The sequence below is a fragment of the Eleutherodactylus coqui genome, chromosome 1 (genome assembly GCF_035609145.1).
Source record: "Eleutherodactylus coqui strain aEleCoq1 chromosome 1, aEleCoq1.hap1, whole genome shotgun sequence".
Classification (NCBI taxonomy): domain Eukaryota; kingdom Metazoa; phylum Chordata; class Amphibia; order Anura; family Eleutherodactylidae; genus Eleutherodactylus; species Eleutherodactylus coqui.
Window position 1 is genome coordinate 138,030,608 of NC_089837.1, and position 26,847 is coordinate 138,057,454.

At 46.5% G+C, this 26,847-nt stretch overlaps 2 protein-coding genes across 7 annotated transcripts in view; one reads left to right on the top strand and one right to left on the bottom strand.

The window, feature by feature from the left end:
• PHC3 (polyhomeotic homolog 3) overlaps positions 1-5,266 on the bottom strand; it is a 63,859-nt gene extending 58,593 nt beyond the window's left edge. For 5 of the 6 annotated variants that reach the window (XR_010792639.1, XR_010792638.1, XM_066600969.1 and 2 more), the window contains exons 1-2: positions 5,215-5,246; positions 2,059-2,194 (exon numbers count right to left, since the gene is read on the bottom strand). Coding sequence is in view for 4 of the 6 variants with exons in the window: in XM_066600969.1 (XP_066457066.1) it covers positions 2,059-2,172 (114 nt within the window). In the remaining 2 variants the exon portion in view is untranslated. Of the gene's footprint in view, positions 1-2,058; positions 2,195-5,210 lie in introns of all 6 variants that reach the window. The other variant, XM_066600961.1, reaches the window with a different exon arrangement.
• A 19,875-nt stretch (positions 5,267-25,141) lies between these two features.
• The window catches only part of PRKCI (protein kinase C iota), an 88,153-nt gene continuing 86,447 nt past the window's right edge, over positions 25,142-26,847 (top strand). Inside the window, exon 1 of the mRNA XM_066601017.1 lies at positions 25,142-25,349. Within this exon, the coding sequence (XP_066457114.1) occupies positions 25,270-25,349 (80 nt within the window). The 5' untranslated portion in view covers positions 25,142-25,269. The remainder of the gene's footprint in view (positions 25,350-26,847) is intronic.

The following is a 26,847-nucleotide window of genomic DNA, read 5'->3' on the forward strand; positions in this document are numbered from 1 at the left end:
CTATTCTTTCTTGGAATATGTACTGACGGTCTGAATTGGATCCTGACTGTGAGAAGGCGTGCAGGTTCCCTGATCTAGGTTAGAGGAAAGGATTGTGCTGCTGACCACCATTTTGTATGCTACATCACTAGTGACTGCCTAGAAGGGAATGCCAAATCCAATGCTGGGCTATTGCCGGGACTGCTCATGTGCAGTGTCTCGACACAAGTGTTCATATACTATTACTGCGAGACAGTGCACATACGCCGTCTAGGCAATAGCCCAGCAGAGGATTCAGGAATAGTGATGTAGCGTATACTGACCTGCAGGAAGCAGAATGCCTGTGAATGTACGAAATGCCATAGGAAGAAGAGGATCCGGCCAGCTGGTGGTGACGTGACCCGGGGGACTGCAGGAGAAAATGTGGTGAGAACACTGTAGGCAGAGTAATAGGTAAGTATAGATTTTTTTTTTTTCTAATGACAAAACCCCTTTAAGGGCCATTGACACGGGACGATCTTCACACAAAATGTATTCAAATGAACGAAATTGAGCAATAATTGTTACGTCTTCATTTCCAAAATATCATTTACTACCCATTTACTTTTCTTTATCACTCACATTCAACCGGCATCAAAGCCATTGCTGACTTCTCGCTGTGTGTAAACTCCCTCCATTCAGCGCTTCACATAGAATGAGAAGCTCTAAACGAGAAGTCAGTAATAGTCAGCGGTGATCTGCTGGTGTAAATGCTGTGCATCAGTGCTAACAACCTTAGAGGTGACATTAGCGCTCATGCAGTCGTTTAGCCAACAGTCGTCCTGTGTAAACCCAGCATTATCCATTTACCCCTGCAGTAACTTATCTCCATTCACTCCATAACATAACTATGCATGTATGGTCACAAGAAACACCGATGTATGTAACATAAGCTTTAATTAAGCTATACGTACATACGCACACAATATAAGAACTGGAACTTGTAACGTTGGGTTTTACATATACGAATCAGCTGGTTACCGTCTTTTATACACCGCCCCACGCATACGCCCTTGATCAATCTGATCATGAGTGTTTATAGGGGTGTTGGTAGAGACAGAAAAGTGCAGGAAAAGTAATACAATGTATTTACAAACTTACCTTATATAGATGATCTCTATGTAACACTCATTACTGTTGGAAGAAAACAATTAGAAGTTTGTTCCAATCCCACCTAAGATTGGACCTAGATTTCAGAATTCTTTATTAGGCCGCTTGCATGCGGCCTAGAAAATGGCGCAAGGTTTGTGCATTGCGAGAATCCCAAATCTAGCACAAACATGATCCCCATTCATTTGAATGGGTTCATATGTATAAGCAATGTTTTCCTGCATAGCACCGTGATGTAATGCTATGCAGAGAACACATCAAAGCATCTTCCTGCGATATCGTCCATTGTTTCTTATGGGGCCGGCAGCAGCGCTGGTGCCGTTGAAGGCAATGGGAGAACTCTGCGATCCTCTGCCGTGATTGTGACAGCTGCGGCGGGGGATTCCCTTATCCCCGCAGTGGTGCGAGTCTGTTTTCAAACTAAAACGCCTCGCATCACTGGGGCTTTCACATGGATGGTGAGGGTGATATTGGGTCATAGTTCATTGCATATGTACGGAGTTTTTTATGCATGTTGCTAGAAAACATGAGACTAAAGTAAAAAAAAAAAAAAAAAAAGCCAGGAGGCCAGGACAGCGTGCGTAAAATACGCTGTTCGTGCGCAGGCATACACGTGCAAAACTGCGACAATACGCAAGGATATTCAGTTCCCTACGCCGGTTAAAACGCTGTGGACTAAAATTGACTTTGTTTTAACAATAACCTTTCTGTTACATGGATATAACTTCTTATCGCCCCTCTTTACAACAGGAGGGTCCAGTTCAGTACCTGTTTGTGTCATGCTGAAAACATCCTGACTACCTACCCATTCATATCCAGACACTAAACAGATACATACTGCAGAAGATGGAGAAGAAGTGTGAATACGAAAGAATGCAGGGTGTTTCTATTATAACACAAGAACAAACCAGCGTAATAATGAACACATACCTGCACAGCATGGCGGTCGGAGCTGTACACAGAGATAGGGGGAGGGTGGGAAGCGGAGGTGGTGGTAGTTGTTGGAGACGGCGACGACGTGGTTACAGTTTGCTCGCTCTCCATTCTTCCTGATTATTAGCGCATTCTGTTTAGGGGGAAAAAAAGGAGTATTGAAGTCAGTACATAAAGTATACAGTTACTCAGATACGATGTTTACTGTATGTTGTGTGTTATATATCCCATCCCAGAAGCTGGGCAGCAAAAAAACAATACGTCTCAACAGAATTATAAGAGACGGCACCTCATTTCTACCATATGAAATAGTGACTGTAATGGGAACTGGCCAATGTGACCACAGAAATCACCGTAAGATCTATTCAGGGCTGATCAGTTAGCGCTGACTGCTGTAATATGGTACTTGACTGGCCTTATCAATATCTTACGGTGACCGGTAATATAGAGCACGGATTATACAGTATTACATCCACTAGTAATCCACCAGAAAACATCAAACTACTAACAAAGACCTGTCCGTCTGTGCGTGCGTGAGTGAGTGACTTATATTCTCTGCACATTATCACATAATGGGGCGGAGCATGTAACTCTCTCACTGGCGATGAAGGACCTTTGATGATGTCACTGTCATGTAAGAAGGGGCGGAGCATGTAACTCCCTCACTGGCGATGAAAGACTTTTGATGACATCACCATCATGTGATCAGGGCTGGGGCATCTAAGTCATTCACTCGGGATGAGCGTCACTGTCATGTGATCACAGGCCCTTTATCTCCAGTGCTGTGCTGCTTCTCATCCCTGTTGTATGGGATGAACAATATATGTAGCAGAGCTGTGTGTGTGTGACATGCATGTAGCAGAGCTGTGTCGCACAGAAACACTGGTACTATAATTTCCTAATAATTACTAGTCCAAGTACTAATGACTACTTGTCCGTGAGTGACTGAGTTACATGGTCTGACCCTGTGGCTGCCTGGCCCATTTTCAGATCCATGAGGAAAATGATGTGGATCTGCTGATACCTGAGCCTACCAACAGGGCACTGGAAAAACATTGTCAAGTGGTAAGCAGACTGAGGGCTTAAACAGACAACCGTTTGAAAGCGCTGCGGAATAAGTTGGCGCTATACAAATAACAAGATTTTTTCAAAAAGGGGTCTGCAGCATCACGCGGTGAAGGCAGCGGCTGTCGCTCACGTACAGAACTACCGCTTAATTGGGTGATGGCGGTGTACCAGTGCACAGCTATCTCCATCTCCACCAGTCCTACTGAAAGGAATGGAGTGGTAGAGCTTCACACGCATGAGCATTGCTCCATCCATTCAGGGACACTCGGGACCCTCCTTCTTGCCAGTCGCCAGACCCCCACCGATCAGCTATTCGCCCCTATCATGTGGGTAGAGAACAATTTGTGTGTGCAGCAACATGGCGTAAGATACGCTGTGCGAAAGCGCCCTTAGGGCACAAACACATTGGCGCCTGCAGGAATACGCTAGCCGCTACGGAGTGTATTAGTGCAAGAACCAGGCTTTTTTTTTCGGACTATTCAAACTCTGCACTATTATGCGCAAGTTTGGGAAAAAAATGGGCAGACGGGTCCCGCCTTATCTCTTCTCACGTGTAAAATTAACACGCAAGAATCCCGATAATGGGAAGGAAACCACTGAAATAGCTGCGGTTTTCACAGCCGCGTAACGGAATTAAAACACGCCGTCTGTTAAAGCCCTCAGAGAGGAAAAAAAAGGTAAAAAAAAGAACCAGCAAACGTCCTAAAATAAAGAGACGTTCCCGCTTCTCCCACCCCCACTTGCTGGCCTTTGCTGCCAGGCTCCTGCGGCACACAACTGCGGCCATCCTTAGGTCGGTCTCACGCGGACGGATTTCACAATTGTTTGATCCGTGGTAATACGCGGTTCAGTCAAACACATCGGATGACACAACTGCGCTCACATTGTCGGGTCGGCATTGTGTAATCTGCCTGCAGATAAAACGCAACAGCTCATGTTTTACCGTGGAATCTGCGACCACAGAGCCCGCCACGCTCTACGGCAGTGGATAACACGCCATTGCTGACCGTGCGGAAAAAACGGTACTGCGCATGACTGCCTGCGTACGTATGTGGTCATACGTAATACAGGTAAGTGCCGTACGCAGGGCCACCGGTGGCCTCACAGCTGGAGCCCACTGCGGGCCCCCCGCATGCAGAGTCCACTCCGGTCATGTGATTCCAGCCGGGGGGGAGGATTCAGACCAACGCGGCCGTGATAATCATACGGGACTAAACGAAGCACCGATATCAACAGGAGTTCGGTGGTTTCGTCTTCACTAGCGGGACTTTCGCCCGTTAATAGTACGGCCGGACAAGATCAGACCTGCCCCGTCTGCCCAGCTGCGCTGTGGCACGGAGTTAGAAAAGCTGGCGAAGGGGAGGGATTAACCCGTTCAGACGCAACTCTGCTCGGCGGCACGGAGTGTAGCTGTGCCCACGCCCGTCTGAATACGCCCCGAGGCTGTAGTCCCAAGGGCAAGTGTCATTTTAACTTGATGGTTTTCCCGTGCGATTTTCGTGCATCCGTTTTTCCCTGCATCTCCTATATTGTTCATGTGGTCCCGATAAAAACGCATCGCACTCTCCTGCTAATCACGCGGTGTGCGACTGCCATCTGTTAGTTTTACGCTCCCATAGAAAAGAATGGGCAATTCTTGAGCAAGAATCACAGAAAAACAGGAGAGGAAGGGATTCTTGAAACTGTTGCTTAGAAAGAAAAAATCCTTGTCTGAATTAACCCCTAAGGAACGGCTTCCTCTACAATTCTGTATATACGTAGGCTTTGGCTGCTGGTGAGTGACACCTGTGCTCACTGCTGCCCCCAGTGGCCGTCCCATTGTATGACAACACTCCACATGTGCTCCCGTGTCTCCCGCCGCACTCCCCGCACTGGATACACTGTATACACACCACGTGACACTATATAGCTGAGCTGCGCCGCGCACCGAGGCCCCCGCAGCGTTGCCTGTCTCTAGCAGCCCCTCACCCCACTGCGGGGTCATGCTGCTCCCCTCCCCGCTCAGCACTGCTGGCCCCGGGCTGTCAGCTCCCCCTCCCGCCCACCAGCATCTCCAGAGCCCACTGCCCGCTCACACTCACTTACTGAGTTTCCGCCATTTTCTATCTCCGTCACTAGGTGTCGCTGCGCATGCGTGGTGTGGCCGTGTGACAAGCAGCTGGTGAGGGCAGCAGATACGCCCGGGCAGCGCTGCCACCTCCTTGTTACCAGGGGTGCCGACCTCTCTGCACGTATATATTCCATATCACCTGCAGTGTGTGCACGGCTCTCTGTACATAGGGGAAAGGAAGGGAACAACCCTTAGGACAAAGTTTTGTAGGAATGTTATTTCTTCGCCCTCGCAGTTCATCTGCAGGCGTGTGACGCGCAGTCGCAGATTTATGTGATATAGCAGTGCAATATTAATATTTCTACCTGCAAAGAAGAGACGCCATCCCAAAGTAGCGGGATATTATATGTAAAACCGCCAACTACAATATGGCATAACCCTACAATGTGGATATCACGTGGATTACGTGCTGCAGTCTCATCCCAGATTGCATCACGTGTGCTAAATCTGGCCAAGGCCTTTCGGACGCAGGCGCTATTTACAGAGATTAACATTTTGAACGCCGCGGTATAACACTCCCATGGAAATCAATGGGGCCTCGCAGACGTGCGCTTGATCACAGCGCCGCCATTTTCGAGCGGAGTCTGTTTCATATTTGGCTATTTAGCACACCTCATCACCCATCATAATAATGGGGAGCGCGTCCGAAAGTAAAAGTAAAATTGCAGCAAGGCGCCACGTTTGACATTGCGGCGCTTTACTGCGTTCATGTGTGAGCCCTTATTCACACAAGCATTTAAGCAGGCTATTCAGGCGTGTTTATATGTCGCTATAAATGGCGACCATTTGAAGCATCGGTTTCTACTGTATTCGTTCAGATGACTACTTTTTAGCCGCGTAAAAACGTTGCACCGGAAAAAACAGGACATACGCAACCGAAATTTTACGACGCGTGCGGCCGTAAAACCGAATTACTCAAGGCGCAAGGTTCCTTTTAGACAAGCTGATTCTCATTTGAACGAGCAATTGACGTTACCGCTAACTTGTTCGCCTGCGTGCGGCCCACTTAGACTTCGTGGGCTCGTTCAAATGAGCGTCGTTCAGTCCCGGCATAAGTGAATAAGAAGGACTAAACAGTAAGCGAACGAGCCAACGATTATATTTAGGACTTATTAACACGAATGTTTTATCATGGCTATCTTACCGCAATAAAACGGTTAAAAATGGCAGCCATCTGAAGCAATGGATTCCAGAAAAGATAGCACTACGCTGCCAATTCCGGTGGCCACTTTTACGCGCGGCTTGAAAAGATAGGTCTTGCCCTATATTTTGGCTGCGATCAGCTGGCAGCTCTCATAGAAGTCTATAGGAGCTGCCGGCACGGAGAGGAAGAGGAATGTTAGCAGCAGCTCATGCTGCTATACTCCCTCCCTTTCGCCACACCCGGCTGTCTTAGGCCCCTGTCCACGGCCGTGACGGAATATCGCCAGCGATATTCCGACAAGGGGGAAGGGCTGACAGGTCTCTGCAGTGAGCCTCACCGCTGAGAATAGTGGCATGCCACGATCAGTCCCGCGAGCGGAGATTCGCTATGATTCTCCGCTTGTGGACAGGGGGCTGCGCATTGAAAAAAACACATCGATATCACAGCGTTAAAAAAAACGCTGGTGGCTAGAAGTTCTTGGGCTGCTTTCACACGGCCGAGATTCTCACGCAAGATGTGCACGTTGCGAGACGCATGAATATGAACCCCATTCCCCCATTCTTTTGAATGCAGCAAAAAAAATTGTGTCCTATCTTTGGGCGTGCCATCGTCCATCGTTTACAGTGGGCCGGCGGCAGCAAGGTGCACGCGAGTGCAACGCCATGTTTCTGCTTTCAAACAATGGGAAACACTCCGCAATCCTCTGTCGCCAAAGTGATGCGAGGCCTCACATAGAAGATGGCAGGAAAAGAATGCCACCCAACAAGCCGTGGTTAAAAATAAATGTACCATTTAAACTGCCTTTCTTGTGTGTTTTTTTTTTGTTGGGGGGTGGAAGTGGGGGTTAAAATAAAACACGAAAAAATGTATGTGGAGACACCCAGGAACCGCACATAATGTAAACACTGAATAATCTGCAGCGGCGTTGCCTAGGAAACCTCTGCAGCGTTTTCCACTACAAGCAATGTGGATGGGATTTTAGTAAATCCCATCCATATGCTGTTGAAGAAATCACCATTATACAGTGGGCCGTGGTGCGGGATTTATATCTACCGCCAATCCATTGGGTGCCATTTTTATGTATATTTGCTGTGGATCCACCTCATGAGTCCGTAACTTTAGGCCGCATTCAGGTGGCTTTGTGCGAGTTGCATCTGAGATTCGCAGGCGGGACTCGCATCAGAAATCACATGGACACACCGTGTGCCACCCGGTAACCGGTGGACTCTGCGTGTTCAACTCCCATCCATAGTACAAACCAGAACGGGATATGCTGGGACACGGTCCATGTGAAAACTCGTACATGTGAATGGCCTCACAGGCTATGATGAGTCCGTGTGCTGTCTATGATATTACTGCATCCCCCGCAATGAGGAGGAGACTGGATGGAACGTTGACCATGCATGCTTGGCCAGCGGTCTATTCAGAGGGACAACACTGTGAGGGAAGACGGCAGCAGTGACAGGAGAGCTGGACACAGGAGTCCCGTCTTCCAGATTGGTGAGACCCTCACTGATCAGCAAGTTATCTGCTAACCCGACCAACGGCGCAACACTTACTAACGCCGACAGATGAAGGGGGACTGACAGCGCAAACGAAAGGTGGGGGTGGGACTAAGCTGTTGAAATCAGCTTCAGATATACAGCTGATTATGAGTCAAAATTCACACCCTAAGGGCTTTTTCACACTGGCGATTGCGATATCGCTGTGAGAAAATCGCAGTTATTTTTCCCCGCGATTTTTGAGCGTCAGCGCTACTTTTTCTCACTGAAACATTGCTGCTGCTTGCAATTTTCTCGCACATTTTTATTGCGCGATTTTGCCACAATTTTTTTGCAGAAAAGTCAAACGGAATGTTAAAAACGCATCGCACAAAAATGACAAGTTTGTGCTTTGCAATGCAATAAAAAGAAAACGCATCGCACGACAATTGTAAAGCGATAGATAAAAAGAAGGCTCCATAGGGAAACATGCGAGATAAAAAAACGCAGAAAGATAGGGCATGCCGCGACTCTTATTTCTCGCAACATCGCAGATGTGAAGGAAACCATTGAAAATCTTTGGTCTCATTATTCTGCGTTTTTACTCACTCTCGCATCGCACAGAAATCACACGATTTTATCACAAGTCTGAAGGCGCCCAAAGAAAGGACATGCCACAATTTTTTTTCTCTCGCAACTTCGCATGAGTGAAAAATCGCAAGCGTGAAGGAAACCATTGAAAATCATTGGTTTCATAATTCTGCATTTTTACTCACTCTCAGATTGTGTGAAAATTGTGTGATTTTCACGCAATTTTCTTATGAGAAAATTAATATCAGTTTCTAATGTTAAAAATGTATCGCATAGCTTGAAAATCGCAAGCTCATGTGCTGCAATAAACGAGGAGGCTCCATAGGGAAACACGGAAGATAAAAAGTAGCACATTGTAGAAAGATAGGGCATGCCGCGATTTTTTTCTTGCAACATCAGTGAAAACATGGCTAATGGAAAGGAACCCATTGGAAACCATGTTGCATCGCTAGCCCGTGCAAAAGCAGCCTTACTTAGTAGTTTTCTGCTAAGGTACATGTGAACGTACCTTGAGGCTGGAATCATACAGGCGAGTGCAATATATTAATCCGATTTCTTCTCCGCACGTGGAAAATCACAATCAATTTGCGTTTGTATAGAGGAAATTGTGTTTTGCCATAGCATGCAATGGGCGGCATTGGCTGCGGAGTCGGGAGTTGGACGCCCACTCCAGATTCCACAATGCCAATCTGCCTGTGTGCAGACAGCCTAGGGAAGAATGGGCGATGCTTAAAGCCCCCTGTCCACGGCCGTGATTTTACCGTCGAATCACGCCGTTTGAAGCGTTGCTATGGAAAGTGCCGGCCCCTTGTCCACAAGCAGAGAATCATTGGGATTCTCCACTTGCGGTTGGCAATTCGCAGCATGAATGACCCCTCTGGCTGGATTCACACAGACGAGTGCAATAGCGGACCTATATCGCACTGTTAAACATGCGATTTTGTATGCGAGTGCAGTGGGTTTTGCAAGAAATCGTTGTACATGTCATTTTCGCACATCTGAAAATCGCATGTTATTTCAGTAGGAAAAATAAAATCACAGTATGCGAGTAGGATGCAATTTTCTTTCTCCCATAGACAATAATGGTTGAGATCGCCCCCCAAAATAGCACATGCTAGGATTTTTCTATCTTGCAGTATCGCTGTGAGAGAAAAATTGCTTATGTGAATAAACCCGCTCTGTGTGTGATGCAACACACAAAACTCGCGCAATTCAAATGTCTGTGTGAAAGCACCCTGGGGCAACATTTAGAAGGCCATGTGTGAGTTACACCAGAGATTCTAGCGACTCGCTTCGGGCAGCACAAGGACACACGCCTGTGTTCTGTCCGATACTCACAGGCATTGGATATTACATGTCTGATTCTGGTTCATAATAAAAACCAGAATAGGACATGCTGCAATTTTTTTCACATAGACCATTGGTCCATGGGAAAACTGGCCCATGTGTAAAGCTATTTGTGCATTTGCCATTTGTGAAAAGAAGAGAGATGGAACAATACCTCTGCAGCTCCACCTATTGGAAAATAGCATTCCTGCAAGTCCATGTTAGACTCTTTATACAAGACTTGTAACAATGACTCGGAATGAAAAGCCAAGCCAGAATCCATATACAGACAGCTGTTTTGGGGCGTTTGCCCTTTCATCAGTGTGCAGTAGGTTTCTGGTTTAGCTAGCAAGAAGCCTGTGACGTGGGTCAGGAACGCTATCTTTTCTACTTTTCAATGCGGGGACAAAAGAGATTTTTCTAAAGATCTGTAGTGTATTGCCACGTAGCCACATCTGCATCTAGGCACTGTCCTTCATCTGTTCTTGGATCTTTTCTCCTTAGGGAGAGCACCTAGAAGTTGAGTGAGAAGACTTATAAGGCCATTCATGCTCCTCTGGGTAATATGCAAATAAGAGACATGGAAAAATACCTCTGCAGCGCCACCTACTGGAAGGCAGCATTCCTTCAAGTCCATGTTAGACTCATTATAGAAGCCTTGTAACAATGACTGGGAATTGAAAGCCAAGACAGAATTCATACACAGACAGCTGTATCATGGTGTTTGCCCATTTGTCAAATGCATGGATGACACACGGATGGAATATACACCGGTGTAAATGGGCCCTAAACTGTTTTCCTACTAAAGTGAATTATGGCATATAGCTAGTTTGTACCATTACTTACTGATCGATGAAGAAGTGTCAGATTGGTGTTCCTAGGGCCCACCTCACCTACCAAAAAAATAGGTCTCCTCTGACTGCAATCACCAATAGCTGGCGGCTGCATTTACTATATATTTGAATGCAGCTACTTCTCCACTGAAGTGTATGAAGAGCGTGGTGGCCTGGAATAGCAAACAGGTCAGTAGATGGTGCAGGTCCTCATTCTCTTGATAAGTCAGTGAGACTCCTATCAGACATCTGTGGCATACCCTGCAGCCAGACCCTCCTAATGAAATAAAAATACCCTCCTGGAACCCTGTATGCTCTAGTAGAGGGGGAAGCATGAAAAGAAGCGCTGTCCTTCAACCATGAGCCTTCTGTATCAAAAATTCCCCTGGCATCTCTTTCTCTGCCTCCCCTCCCTCTCCTGCAGTGTTACAACAGCTGAGCTTCTGGCTGTTGTAATATAACACAGGCACACATCATTTTAATGAAGACTATTTAGAAAGTTGCTTAATTTTACATTTAAGAAGTAAATAAACAGTAAAAAAAATAGTGCAAATGATTAACCCCTTAGTGACGGAGCTTTTTTCCATTTTTGTTTTTTCCTACTCCCTTTTAAGAAATCGTAGTTCCTTTATTTATCCATCAAAGTCGCTGTATGAGGTCTTGTTTTTTGCAGGATGAGTTGTATTTTTCAATGGCACTATTTATTGTACCATATAATTTACTGCAAAACTTTTAAAAAATTCTAAGCAGAGAGAAATGGGAAAAAAAACCGACATTCCACCATCTTTCGTTGCATCCTGATTCTACGGCGCACAAACTGCAACAAAAACGACCTGATATTTTTATTCTATGGGTCAGTACGATTACTACAATACCAAACTTATATAGTATTTTTTTTGCTGTAGTACTTGTATTTTTTTTTAAAGATATTTCATTTTTTTCAATTATTTTCTGCGGTCATTTTGTGTGCGCAATAACTTTTTTATTTTTTCGTCGACGTAGTTGAGCAAGGGCTTATTTTTTGCGGAATGTCCTGTAGTTTCCGATAGTATCAATTTAGAATACATACGACTTTTTGATCGCTTTTTATTGCGTTTTTTTCTGGGAGACAGGGTAACTAAAAAGTGTATTTCTGGCGTTCTTTTTTTTTTTTTCGGACAACGTTCACTGTGCAGGAAAAATAATGCACTACTTTGATAGATCGGATTTTTACGGACACGGCAATACCAAATACATATTTTTATTTTATGATTTAGTTTTTTTAATAATAGATATGGCAAAAGGGGGGTGATTTAAACTTTTATAGCTTTTTTTTTTTTACAATTAAAAAAACTTTATTGATTATTTTTTTACTTTACTTTGAAGTCCCCCTGGGGGACTTTAACATGCGATGCTTTGATCGCTCCTGCAGTATGACGTTATGCTATAGCATTACGTCATACTGTTTTTTCACAGGCAGTCTATCAAGCCAGCCAACGGGGATTGCCCGCGGGTGTAAGCTGTTATAAACAGCTGACGCCCGCGCTGTATGGAGGGAGATAGCGGCGCTACCTCCCTCCATACACGTCCTACAACAGCAGAACGTAGTTTTACGATAGCGCCGTCACTAAGGGGTTAAGTTTTAGTTTAGGAGCAGCATACCTGAGAGAGTTACACTGGCAATGAAGCTGGGAACCAGTGGAACAGTGGGGGAGCAGATGAGCTGAGTGTGGCTTCTTTTATTTTTCCTGTCTTTTTTTTTACAACATTGCAAGCAACTATAAAAAAAAATGTAGTTCCCGGATAACCCCTTAAAAAAAAAAAAAAAAAAAAATAATTAAAATGCTGAACATATACTAAAGCATGGATGAGACCTTAGTAGAAGTCAAGTATTACATCTACCCCAGCCCTCACGGACCTACATCTATACCCCCTTTGAGGACCTTCTACTATTACAGGATAGCCTTTCATATGAATGGCTGACCTATAATACTATACTTCCCCTGCAGAGAAATCAGCTGCCTGCAGGGGGTGCTGAAAGTGGGAGTCAGGTGATCAGCTTATTGCCCTCCACATATTCAAAGGGGTTGTTCCTCTTTTACCAGTTCAGAAAATGCAAAGCAGACAGAAAGGTACAGAGGAGGAATAAAGACCCCTGCCTGAAACTAGATTACACACCGATGTATATTGGCCCTTTTCACATGTAACCAGATTTGTATCTGTATAACAAGTCTGGTAAGGCCTCTGGTTTTCTCCCGCGCTCTGACGTTTCCTGAGCATTGCTTTCATTATTCTGGTTTCACTTACATTACATTATTGGTGCATAAAACAATCAGAGGAACTGGAGATTTGGGTTGGACTATAATTGTGCTTCTTGGTCATAATGTAGCAGTAGCCGCTTTATTTCCCCAGGTTACACTAGCATCTCTAGTCTAATGTTGTGCCAGCTAGATTATTAAACTAATGACTCCCCCTTCCTATGTGAATGGTAGTGTAATTTATCAGATGCATGGAGCGGTGCTTGAGAGGCAGCTGGAAAATTGCTGAATATATCTGTTTTCTATAATTAGCACAATGATGGCTGCAACAGGACAGCTCGCTGACTTCACAAGACAGTCAATTGCTAGTTGGCACTAGTTGGCAAGTGTTTCAGAGACACATAAGGCTAGTTTCACACGGGCAATTGCAATTTTGCCATGGGAAAATCGCAGCTAGCAACCCCATTGCTTTCAATAGGGTCAACGGTAGCAGCGCTGGCTGCTTTGAAAACAATGGGAGATATGTGTGATCCTCTGCCATGGCTGTGACAGCTGCGCCGAAGGATTCGCCATCCAATATCGTTTTCGCCAGTGTGAAGTAGCCCTAAGGCCGGTTTCACACGAGCGATAAAATTGGGCAAGATTTCTAAAATTTGCAATCTTCATACAACCTCTTTAATGACAAAGTGACCAGTTGTATGAAATGACGTCTGGAGGGCTCCAAAAAGGGAATCTGCAATTATAGAGATACAAAGTGACTTCAGTATAAAAGGACAACTTCAACATTTTTTGACTGTCGACTTTGACCACCTGGCACATCATACACAGCCAGATTGCAGTATTGTGCTGCTACATCACAAGCAATGAAAGTAAGGCCTCGTGTCCACGGGGAAAATCAGGCCCGCCGCGGATTCTCCATGCAGAATCCCGCAGCGGGTCCCTCCTTTCCCGTGGACATGAGGCTAAAAAGATTAAACTTACCTGTCTGGACGCTGCAGATCTTCCCTCCGTCTCTTCTTTCTTCGGCCCGGTGGATGTGCTCGGCACGCCGGCAGCGTGCATTTTGTAGACATTATGGATTTTGATACGGATTTCACTAATTTCTTTGCAATTAATGAAATCTGCTGTGAAGATCCGTTTTTCCACTACAGATAGAACATAGTACGGATTTTAAAGTCTACAGCATAACTATTTTTCACTTTGGATTGGGGTGAATGGGGTTTGTTTAGAACCTCATCCAGTTACATTGTACTGTACTTTGTTGCAGAATTTCAGAGCGCATTCCTCAGCTGAAGTTCTGCAACAATTTCTCGGTTTCTGAATTCACCCTAAGGACAGACTCACACGAGCGTACGTTTACTGCAAATCATACGTGTGATGTACGCGCACGGGATAGGCGGTAAATCGTAGTGAAATATATTGCCTTAAGCTGTTTCGCTCAAATTTGCACATATATATTGCATAATACGCGAGCGCCAAAAAGAAATGACATGAGAGCGAGCCCATTGTTATCTATGGACGCGTAATCAACCCCGCCCATTTGCAATTACATTGTGGTGGGGCAGCGTATATATGCGCAAGTTACAAAGCGACAGCATGGACATTTTAAACAAAAAAAAACCAGGAAGACTGCGCATGACAACGCTGCCGTATGCGTCGATAGGCCGGCTCACCGCCGGCTCCAGAAGTGGTAAAAGTCTGCGTTATTCACGGCCTAAGGCCTCTTTCATGCGAGCGTTATTTTGACACAGAATAGGTGCATCAAAAAATCACATCTAAAAGAACCTATGTTTCCTATGGATTCTTTCAGATGAACAATTTTTTGGCGCACCTAAAAAATCGTGCGTCAAAAGATAGGACATAGGCGCATTTTTTCAATGCCGAGATTTCTCTCCGTCCAAAAATAGGACTTGTCCTATCTTCTGACGGAACAATGCCTTCAGCTCCATAGACTCCAATGGGAGACTATGTAAGCCGACCAACAAAGGAAGGGGGAGGGAGTTTAGCATCCCCGCAGGGACTCCCTTCATCTCGGGGCTGCGGCGTCAGTGCACTGCAAGACTCTGCAATCAGCCATGTTAAAATCGTGAAGAACAGCGGTGACTTGGTCGCAGCTATTCTTCGTTCACATGACTTAACGCTCCAATAGCCATGATTTTTTAGCGTCGCTATTGGAGCGTTAAACTGACATTCGTGTGAATGAGGCCTAAGGCTACGTTTACACAGGCGAGTGTGATATGAAGCCGGTGCGTCTCCGAGTCTTTCCTCTGACATCACTGTTACAGGCTTCCCCAGCCTGCTCATGGGATGTCACAGGCACTCGATCGCTGAGCTCTGTTGTTGGCTGCAGCGTCTGTGACAACCTATAGAACAGGCAGGCCTGCAGCCAGTACACAAACACAGGATGCGGATGTCCAAGCAGCATTGTGGTACAGAGCGGGGAGAAGTATATACTTATTTGTTACTTTACTGCATAGGGGTGGTTGTACAGAAATGGTATAACTCGGAATACAAGTGATGTAACTGAATGACAAGCAATAAAGTGCTTATTAAGTGAATAATCATGTATGCATGTATGAAAATAATTGCTGATCGTTACGACATTGTTGTATGTAAACATAAGTAGTTTGGTCTTTTGTACCTACTTGGCACATGTCCAAGCACCAGCTTGAAGTCTGCTCTCCATGTATTGAACAGGATTCCCTGCAGCTGGAACATCCGTGGATGGTGGGGAATAGAGATGAGTGAGCATACTCGATAAGGCAAACTACTCGAGCGAGTAGTGCCTTATGCGAGTACCTGCCCGCTCGTCTCTAAAGATTCGGGTGCTGGCAGGGAGCGGGGAGGAACGGGGGGGAGATCTCTCACCGCCACAACTCACCTGTCACCCGCGCCGGCAGCCGAATCTTTAGAGACAAGGGGGCAGATACTCAAATAAGGCACTACTCGCTCGAGTAGTTTGCCTTATCGAGTATGCTCGGTCATCTCTAGTGGGGAACTAACATACAAAACCTTTCTGCTTACTACCATGATCTATAACCTACATATGACATATTTAAGCAGGCGACAGGTATTTAGATGATATGCTTATTTGTAATCGCTATTACTTAGGACCCTTGTACACCCACCGATAAATCTTTCAGCTTCCCGCATCCAGCGGGAGTCTAAACCATCGTCATTCCATCTAAATGCATGCACCGACTGAACAACAAATGGCAATTTGTTCACTTCTCATTCCATTTATGCATGCATAAAACTGAATGACGGATCGGCTTGTGTAAACAGCCAGTCTTTCATTTATGAACGACTGCCTGTTTACTGTAAATTGAGGCGAGCGGACCGGAGCCTCCATTCACTGAGCGATGCTTGTACCTGTGTAAAAGCACAGGATCTATCATCCATGGGACGTCCTACCAGGTCATCCCGTGTAAAAGGACCCTTAGTGATGGTATCACCCGTCACTAAAACAAATATCTGCTCCCGTAAATGGGCATTTAGACTGAAGTTAGAGGTCTGTGGACAAGTTTTCGTTGACAGGATTTTTATGCTAAATGATTCTGGAAGGATACGTATGCTGATTTATTAATACAGGAAGCTGCTTCTTTATCCTCCTATATAGATTAGTTTAATGGGCCACACAGTTATAAATGCCATGAGTCATAGAGGAATGCATGCAGGAATCTCCTCCAAGGGGGAAGTGCTGGACTGCTTATGAAGAGACATCTTACTCTCTGGAAGACATACCATAAGATGAATGCAACTGTAATTCATGAATTTAATTAACTTGGATTCTCAGCACTATTATTAACTTGTCTATGCATGTGAAGAAATGCTTGTAGCACACTCTGCTATTGTGAACACACGGGGCTCTCTCAGCAGGTTATTGGAAGAGATGCTGACTTATAGGGCTCTCCTCTCCGGTTTCAGTTGGGTTACAGACAGGGGGGAACAACACCCCCGAACCCTTGTCTGATGCAGTACAGCGGGCACTCAATAAACCTGCTGGTTTCCCCTTTACGATCTAGTGTTGGCAGACTGGGCAGCTATCATCCTCATGTTCTCCATTGAAATGGAAATTCAGCTTGGCCTTTCCGGTTGTCAGGTTTGTAACAGTGACTAGATAATTGGCCCTGATGACTGGATTCAACATCCTTCAAGGTCTGGTGGCTAAAGGCTCATTTAAAGGTCTGGTGGCTAAAGACAATCTTTCAAACAATTGAAAGATTGGCAGTTTTAGCGATCATTTTGCATAAAGTACTAATGGGCACTATCAAAATGAATAGATGCTTAGCTGCAATACCAGACAAAACTGAGAGACAAGGGTGGCACTGTGTTTGGAAGAAAGCAGCCATGTTTTTCTAAACCTGGACAACCCCTTGAACTGTGCAGGAGGTAAGTACATGGGGGTGGGGCTTGGGAAAAGGGGGTAAGGGGAGTCTGTAGTGACTGCCTGCTGAGGAAGGAGGGAGGGTTGTGGCCCTGCTATGATTGTTAGTGGAAGGAGGATCTGCTGTGCCTACTGGGGAAGTGATAGATAAGCCTGCTGTATCTACTGGGAAAATATGGGTACTACTATGACAACTGAGAAAAGAGGGCTGATATATTTTTTCCAGATGATGACAAGGGTAAGAAGGATCATTGAATATCAACACCCTATCCTTTTGTTCCCTGGAGGTAAGTTGGTGCCAGAGCTGTTTGGGTGCAGCTTAGCCCCCTAAACACACACTTGGCCGAGCTGAATGTTCACATCTATGGAGGAGTCAGGTGAAACAGGTGTTAGCCGAATGATCGTTCATCTACGTGTAACCATTTAGTGGCCACTAATGCACCTTAACCTTACTAATACACCTTTTTAAGGTGCTTCATGAATAGCCCACCATGAGTGTTGTGGATGCGCAGCTGTCTAATGACAGCTGGTTTCCTGCTTTAACAGCCAGGATCAGAGAAACCTCCAAATCCAGCCCGTAAGCCACGTAGATGCCATGGTGGATAGCAACTAAGCATGTAAGTGGTTTGCATGGGAACTACCTCTATTTCCCCACTGGGGCCACCTACGTAATTGCAAGGTGCTGATGGGTTGTCATGGCAGCCTAAGACCTAAAAATGGCCTCCAGGTTTGCCTTATGCATAAGCCTACTGTCAGGTCCTAATATGCTGCCTGTTAGAATATCATACTAGTGGCAGGCATAATACACTGCAATACATACTGCAAGTAGTGCAGTCAATTATATAAGCAATGTCGAAGTCCCCTTCTGGGACTAACAAATGTTAAATACAAAATTTCAATTCCAAGTAAAAATAAAAACAAATACATGTTTTTGCCTTTCAAAATTTGTTTTATTTATGGAACAGAATTTTTAAAAATCCACACGATTGGTCTTGCCACATTTGTAATGATATGAAATAGAAATGTATCACAGTATGTTCCTACATTGTGAACACCATAAGAAACAGATGAAATTAAAGAAGTGCCAGAATTGTTATTTGTGTTCAACGTCCTCTTAAAAAAATGGAGAAAAGGTAAACACTTATGTACTCAAAAACGGCACCAACAAAAACTACAGCATGTTGCAAAAAGCAACCCCCCCCCCCCCATTGACAGAAAAAAAAAAATTTTTTCATTAGTTTTTACTGTGCAAAAGTAGTAAAACATAAAAAAGTATATGATTTGGTATTACTATAATAGTTTGGATGTAGAGCAAAAGTGTATTGTATTAGGGCCCATTCACATGGGCGTTTCTCCCATCTGTGTTTTGGTATTAGTGTATCTTGACGCCACCGGAGGCTAGAGGTTTGACAGGAGGAACGCCCCTCTTACACCCCCAGCTCCTGATTGAGTCAAGAAACAAAGGTCCTGGAATGACCTAAACTGCATGGGGAAGAGCTGTACTCAGTGAGTGAGGAGGGCTCGATGTCTGTAATGGGCTGCTCACCTGCTGCACTGTACATCACCTAAGCGGCTGTTCCCCGTCCTCCCAGCTGTCCTGCAGCTTGAGGTGTCTGTGGCCCGCTGCCTATAGGCTCCCTGAATCACGCCGGCTTAAGCTTTCCATTTCGTTGCTATGGAAAGCGCTGACGTCTGCCGGCTCCTGCTCCCGGGCGGCGGCTCCTGCGGCAGAGATTCGCCACGGAATTCCGCAACGTCCGTGGACATGGGGCCTTAAGGCAGAATCTCTCAGCGCTGTAGGCTGCCTTTTCTCCTAATGCATGTGTCGCCGCCCACCGCTGCTGGATGTTAGCTGTGCTGCTGGTTTTGGTGGAGTGGTCGCCGCTCAGTGCTGCATTCTGCTGACCGGAGGTAAGGAAAGGGAGGGGGGAGGGAGGGCATTCAGCAGCGCAACCGGCAAACGCACTTAACGGGCCAGTTGGATCCCTCATGGCCACCCCGGTCAGTACTGTAACGCACAGCGGGGTGCGTTATTCTTTCCTGCAGCTGGTGCCTTGTACTTCTCTGTTGGCAGAGCAGGGATTTCAGCGCCTCCTGCGAGGCCTTGGAAGTCAGGGAGTTGCAGCCCTGCATGCTTAGCAGCGGAGCGGCCGGCGGGGAGGGGTTTACTCCAGGCCTCAATAGCAACACGCTTGCTTCTTCTGGGCAGCCGACGGGAAGGGGATTTAAGGTCGCCGACACCGCACCTTGGGAAGAAAGCAAGGTCAAGGGCTCTCTAAATTTCACCAACAGCCTCTCCTTACTGAGCTGCCAGGACCTGCAGGACAGCCACCTATTCCAGCCAATCAGGTACAGGGTGACTACCCACTAGCGGTTTTTTTCACTGCGAAATTCGCAGCGTTTATTTTTTCTGCAGGGGTCTATGGGACTTGTAATGTTAAAATCGCAATCGCGATTTTAGCTTTACAAGTCCCATAGCCCATAGACCCCTGCAGAAAAAAAAAATGCTGCGAATTTCGCAGTAAAAAAACGCTAGTGGGTAGTCACCCACAGGGGGCGTCACCCCCCTGTCAATCTTGACTCTACCAGTTCTTCCTGGTGGTGTCAAGATACACTAATACCCTGTGTTTTTAACTGACAGCACATGGACCCATTAATTTACATTGGGGTATTCACACGGGCGTTTTTTTATGCAGACCTATGGTTTGTGTAAAACAATGGCAGCATGTTGTGGTCCGTATTCACAGACCAGAATCGCCTATAAAAGTCAATAGGACTGTAAAAAAACGCAGTGAACAGAATGTTACATACATGTGCGCTGCATTTGTTACATTTTGCGAGGAGACAGCAAAAAACAGGGACATCAATCGGGTCTTGTTGCATTTTTTTTTTCTACGTACAGGAAAAACCAGATGACACATGGATGTAAAAAACTGCACATCCGCAATAAAACCCCATGCAGCACAAACACATGCAGTGAAATCTCCTATGCCGTGTGAGTGACCCTTCTTCTGTACCGGGGGACAAACGGTTTAAAAACAAACACCCCCTCCCCCGCAAAAATAACATGAAATAGTGGAACTGTATTTCTTGCCACCTCCAATCAGAAAAATTTATAAACGTAAACTAAGTCCTGTGTCACACGGGCGAATTTGCGCACAAAAATTTTGTGCGCGCAATACGCGGAAAATAGAGTCCACTGATTTTAATTGGTTAGCTCACAAGCGCGCATTTTACGTCCACAATTGCGTTGCACAAATGGGAAAAAAAGCATTCGCGCAGGAAATTAAACTACTTGGTCATTTCAATGGCTGAGCGCACTGGTGGGGTTCTTTTGTACAATAGAAACCGCTAGTGAACACGCAAATACGCAACACCTGATGCGCAAAAATGTGGTCTGAATACGCATAAGCTTGTGTAACACAGGCTTAATACATTGTAATCACCCTGCAATGGCGGCACAACTCGTCCCACGAAAAGTCCTCAAACTGCTAGAAATAAAATGATGGCTGTTGGAACGGGGATGGAAAAAGGAGAATGAAACCTGAAAAGTGTCTGTTTAGTAAGGGGTTAATCTGAGCCGGTAGAACTGGCAGCGCCATGGTGGGGGCTCACTGGTGCGGGCTCAGGGCTCACCTGTCATCGGGGCTGCAATAACACGGCCCAGGTGCGGTCAGTACGTAACATCCTCTCCGCGCACGGCCGTGTACACACAGCGCAATGGGAACGGCGGCCGAGAATGCGGCTCTCCTTCCCGTGGGCCGCGGCCGCAGTGTGAGGAGGGGATGACACATCGTGCCGCTCGGCCTCTCTACCTATCTCGGCAGCATATTAACTTTTTCCACCCCACTTCTGCCCTAATCAGCAATTCCAGCACCCTGATTGGTTGTTTGGGTTGGCTGGATGTGCACGAGGATAGAGTTCCAGAGATGTGCATGTGAAGCAGTGCTGAGCCGTCAGTGGCAGTGATGGGAGCTCGGGGCTCATGTGTATGCAGTACATATGGTGCATATTAGCATGTATTAGTGTGTGCATATGTGTGTATGAAGGTATGTGTGTTAGGCTACTGCGTAGTGGTGTGCTAGCATGTGCTTATGGGTGTATGTAGTTTGCGTGTATGTGATGTGTTAGTATGCAGTACATGTGGTGTGGTCATGTGTATTTAGTACATATTAGTGTGTGTAGGCTGTGTGTGGTTCTCTGTGTATGCGTGGTGTACTAGAATGTGGTTGTGTGTATTTAGTACGTTGAAGCATGTGTAGGCTGTGTATGTGTTGTGCAAGTGGTCCTGTTTATGCAGTATGTGTGGTGTGTGAATATGGCACATTTGTGTGCACGCACAGTGCATATTAGCACATGTTTGAACACGTGCGATGCATATTTTCACATGTGTGCATGCGGTGCATATTAGCGCATGTGTTTGAGCACGTGTGGTGCATATTAGTGTATGTGTGTGCGCGGTGCATATAAGCGCATTTGTTTGAGCACGCAAACTGCATATTAGTGCATGTGCGTGCGCGGTGCATATTAGCGCATGTGTTTGAGCACGCACTGCATATTAGCGCATGTGCGGTGCTTATTAGCGCATGTGTTTGAGCACGCGCACTGCATATTAGCACATGTGTGCGTGCGGTGCATATTAGCGCATGTGTTTGAGCACGCATTGCATATTAACGCATGCGTGTGCATGGTGCATATTAGTGCATGTGTTTGAGCGCGCGGTGCATTTTAGCATGTGGTACATATTAGCGTGTGTGCGTGCAATGCATATTAGCGCGTTTGTGCGCAGACTTTAGCGTGTGTACATTAGCATGCGTGTTTGCGCACGGTACATATTAGTGCGCAGGGTGCATATTAGAGGGTGTGCGCGCACGGAGTGCATATTAGCGTGTGGTTGTGTGTGAGGTGGGGTGCCTGTTAACGTATGGTTGTGTGTGGCGTGTCTATTACCCACACGCACAACTAAGGTTGCGACATCGACACAAAAATATCGATAGACAATAGTTTCAGCTATTGCTGAACAAACTATCGATTATTGTAAAATATCGGTGGAAAACTATTGATATTTCGATATATCGACTTTTTTAAAATGCTGTATAAAATATAACAGGTCCGGGGTTACTAAGGCAACAAGCAACAAGTTTTGTTTTAAAACTTTAAACTGTTGAATTTATTATTATTATAAACAATTACAGATGAAACATCATTACAATGAGGTACATGAAAAGAAACCTGTAGATCATTGGCCCAATAATCGTTATCTAATGAGGCAAGAAGTAATCTGCTCGCATGCTCTTCCTTCACAATGCTCCTTTGAGCCGACAGAATTTCACCAGCTGTTGAAAACGGTCTCCATGGCAACCTGTAAACAATGCAGGCCTGGTAACGCGAACGCAGCGCCCCCAGCGCAATTGTAATTGCGTTAGATGGGTCTCCTATCTTTTCTATGGGCACTGCGTTTGCTTTAGACGCTGAACACACGGCATGTCGGGTCTCCGTTTCTGGAAGCGACCTTCGTGAGTTCAGCGCAGCCCTCCATCTGCATGTGGAGATGCTGTCATTTAGAAAGCATTGCCCACAGCCATCGCGTTAGACGCAAGCGTTCAGAGCCTGCGTCTAACACGATGAACAAACGCATGTGGAGGAGCGGCCGAAGACCCCCCCTTTTTCTGAGAGTCGTTTTGCCTGGAGCAAACCTTATTGGTGACAAAGAGTCACCTCACACTTTCCAAAAGTTTCTAGAACTTGTTTGTAAGTTCATTAGTGCCTCGAGCAAAACTACATTCTGTACTAAGCAGGAGGGGGGGGGGGGGGGGGGCTGTCAGCGGGCACATAATCAGCTGATCGTGAGGGTCCCAAGCGACGGACCCCAGACAATCAGCTATTAATGACCTATCCTGAAGATAGGTCATCAGTTGTATTTTCCCTGGAAAACCCCTTTAAAGTAGTCCTGGATCTTGATGAGCTGCAGACTAGCTACACCCACCCCGCCCTCCAGCCAATGATTGTCTGCTGTCTATGGATTACTAGGTATAGAGAAAGAGAGCAGCCAATCGGTGGGTGGGGCTAGTTGCAGCTCATGAATATGCAGGACTGTGTCTGAGTGCTGCTAATAGAATGCAAGTTTCTCCTAAAGTACTGCACAGATATATGACTGTAATCAGTGTGACAAGCACTACTCTATGGTGCTCTCAGTGAGGGCTGCAAACAGTTCAAAATCTGGAACAGCCCCTACCTACAATGACATATTTATAATATTGATCAGGGGGCAAAAAGCCCCTTTGCCATCTGAAGAACCAGAGCCTGAATACCAATGTTACCACTCACCCCCTAGAGAGTGAATAGTAAATTAACCCCCTTTTTAGTACTGCAGACCAGTTTGGCCCACACTACCAGTGCCAACTTAACGCTCTTTTAGCCGGAACGATCGTTAAAAAGAAAGAAAATCGTTTGCTTTTTGCTCTTGGTCCATTTCATACAGGTATAAAAGTTAAAGGGGTGGTCTCGCGAAAGCAAGTGGGTCTATACACTTCTGTATGGCCATATTAATGCACTTTGTAATATACATCGTGCATTAAATATGAGCCATACAGAAGTTATTCACTTACCTGCTCCGTTGCTAGCGTCCCCGTTGCCATGGTTCCGTCTAACTTCGGTGTCTTCTTGCTTTTTTAGACGCGCTTGCGCAGATGCATCTTCTCCCTTCGGCTGTTCTTGGAAGCATCGGCGTTTTGGCTCCGCCCCCTTTTCGCGTCATCGCGTAGCTCCGCCCCCGTCATGTGCCGATTCCAGCCAATCAGGAGGCTGGAACCGGCACACGTCATGGGGCGGAGCTACGCGATGATGCGTACAAGGGGGCGGAGCCAAAATGCCGATGCTGTCGAGCGGAGCCGAAGGGAGAAGAAGGATCTGCGCAAGCGCGTCTAAAAAGGCAAGAAGACACCGAAATTAGACGGAACCATGGCGACGGGGACGCTAGCAACGGAGCAGGTAAGTGAATAACTTCTGTATGGCTCATATTTAATGCACGATGTATATTACAAAGTGCATTAATATGGCCATACAGAAGTGTATAGACCCACTTGCTTTCGCGAGACCACCCCTTTAATTGTTGGCTTATACAGTTTAAATGGCGCTCAGTCATTCCCACCGTGAATATGACACCGTGCACACAACGATGTGCGCAAACACACACACTAAAGTGCACGCACAAACATACGCGCTAATATGCACCGCGCACGCACGTGTGCTAATATACAGTGCACGTGCTCAAACACATGCGCTAATATGCATCGCACGCACACACAAATATGTGCCATATTCACACAACACACATACTGCATAAACAGGACCACTTGCACAACACATACACAGCCTACACACGCTTCAATGTACTGAATACACACAACCACAGGCTAGTACATCACACATACCACATACACACGGCCACACATACACAGGGAACAACACGCTTATATGCTCTGGCTACACCACACACAGCCTACACACGCTAATATGTACTAAATACACACGACCACCACATGTACTGTATAACAACACTAACACAACACATACACCTATGACCACATGCTAGCACACCACCACGCAGTAGCCGGACACACATACCTGCATACACACATATGCACACACTAATACATGCTAATATGCACCATATGTACTGCATACACATGAGCCCCGAGCTCCCATCACTGCCACTGACGGCTCAGCACTGCTTCACATGCACATCTCTGGAACTCTATCCTCGTGCACATCCAGCCAACCCAAACAGCCAATCAGGTTGCTGGAATTGCTGATTAGGGCAGAAGTGGGGTGGAAAATATGCATCCCGGCACTGAGGTTGTGTGCAGGGCAGGGCTGTCCCCTCCCCCGGATGTGTGTGAGTTGGTACGGTCCTCCAGGCTTGGCTAGGATTCGGGACAGGGAAGAGCACAAGGTGGGAGGCCTGAGGGAGCGTGCAGTGCCGGACAGTGAGGGGCGCCCAGCCCGCTGCGAGCCGCACCACTGGAGGACATGCCGACACAGAGGGACAGCACCATGTCCCAGCCCGCCGACAACTCCCACCAAGTCCGGGTCAAGGCGTACTTCAAAGGGTGAGTAGTGGGGCAGTCACATGAGCTGCGGGGGGGAGCCGGGCACAGTGCGGGCGAGCTGGCACCTGTAGGTGGGCTGGTAGACCTGTGTGGGTGCTGCTGGCACTTGTTGCATTGGGTCATGCTGACGGCTACCAGCCCACTCAGTAGCCCACTCATCGTTCCGAGCTAGTGGCATCTGCGTTCACCTGGCCGCCTGCTTATACAGATACATTGTTGCTCCTGCCAACTGGAAATCGTTCACATTTGCCGTATTGTGGCTCATTTACACGTAACAATTGTTGCTCAAAATTAGTGCGAGCGAAAGTGCAGAATAGTCGTTCCACCTGATCGCAGGCCGTCGGACATTTTTCGTCTGCCACTCAGTTTCAACCTGCATAAAAATCATGGGCAGCTCGCTTGTCGTTACTAGAGATGAGCGAGTATACTCGCTAAGGCACATTACTCGCGCGAGTAGGGCCATAGCCGAGTATCTCCCCGCTCGTCTCTAAAGATTCGGGGGCCGGCGCGGGTGACAGGTGAGTTGGAGCGGGGAGATCTCCCCTCCTCCGTTCTTCCCCTCAGGCCCCCGAATCTTTAGAGACGAGCGGGGAGATACTCGGCTAAGGCACTACTTTCTCGAGTAATGTGCCTTAGCGAGTATACTCGCTCATCACTAGTCGTTACGTCTGAACACTTCACATACAATGCGAGAGGTGAGCGATTCTCAGCGGTAACATTGGTATTCAGGCTCTGGTTCTTCAGATGGCAAAGGGGCTTTTTGCCCCCTGATCAATATTATAAATATGTCATTGTAGGTAGGGGCTGTTCCAGATTTTGAACTGTTTGCAGCCCTCACTGAGAGCACCATAGAGTAGTGCTTGTCACACTGATTACAGTCGTATATCTGTACAGTACTTTAGGAGAAACTTGCATTCTATTAGCAGCACTCAGACACAGTCCTGCATATTCATGAGCTGCAGCTAGCCCCACCCACCCAATGATTGGCTGCTCTCTTTCTCTATACCAAGTAATCAGCAGACAATCATTGGCTGGAGGGCGGGGTGGGTGTAGCTGGTCTGCAGCTCATCAAGATCCAGGACTATTTTTAAAGGGGTTTTCCAGGGAAAATACAACTGATGACCTATCTTCAGGATAGGTCATCAATAGCTGATTGTCTGGGGTCCGTCGCTTGGGACCCTCACGATCAGCTGATTATGTGCCCGCTGACAGCGCCGCAATTACACAGCGGTCAGAGCGGCTCACGTTGATCTCAATGAGAGCTGCGCTTGCAGTTAGAAGCGCCAGCCACTACAGAGGTCGGAGTAGAGACTTCCGCTCTGACCCCTGTGTAATTCCAGCGCTGTCAGCGGGCGCACAAGCAGCTGATTGGTCATCAATAGTATTTTCCCTGGAAAACCCCTTTAAGTAATCCTCTATGCATGTGCTGTTGTTGATAAAATTTAAGTTTCTCCCAAACTACTGCACAGATCCACACAGCAGATATATCACTGGAATC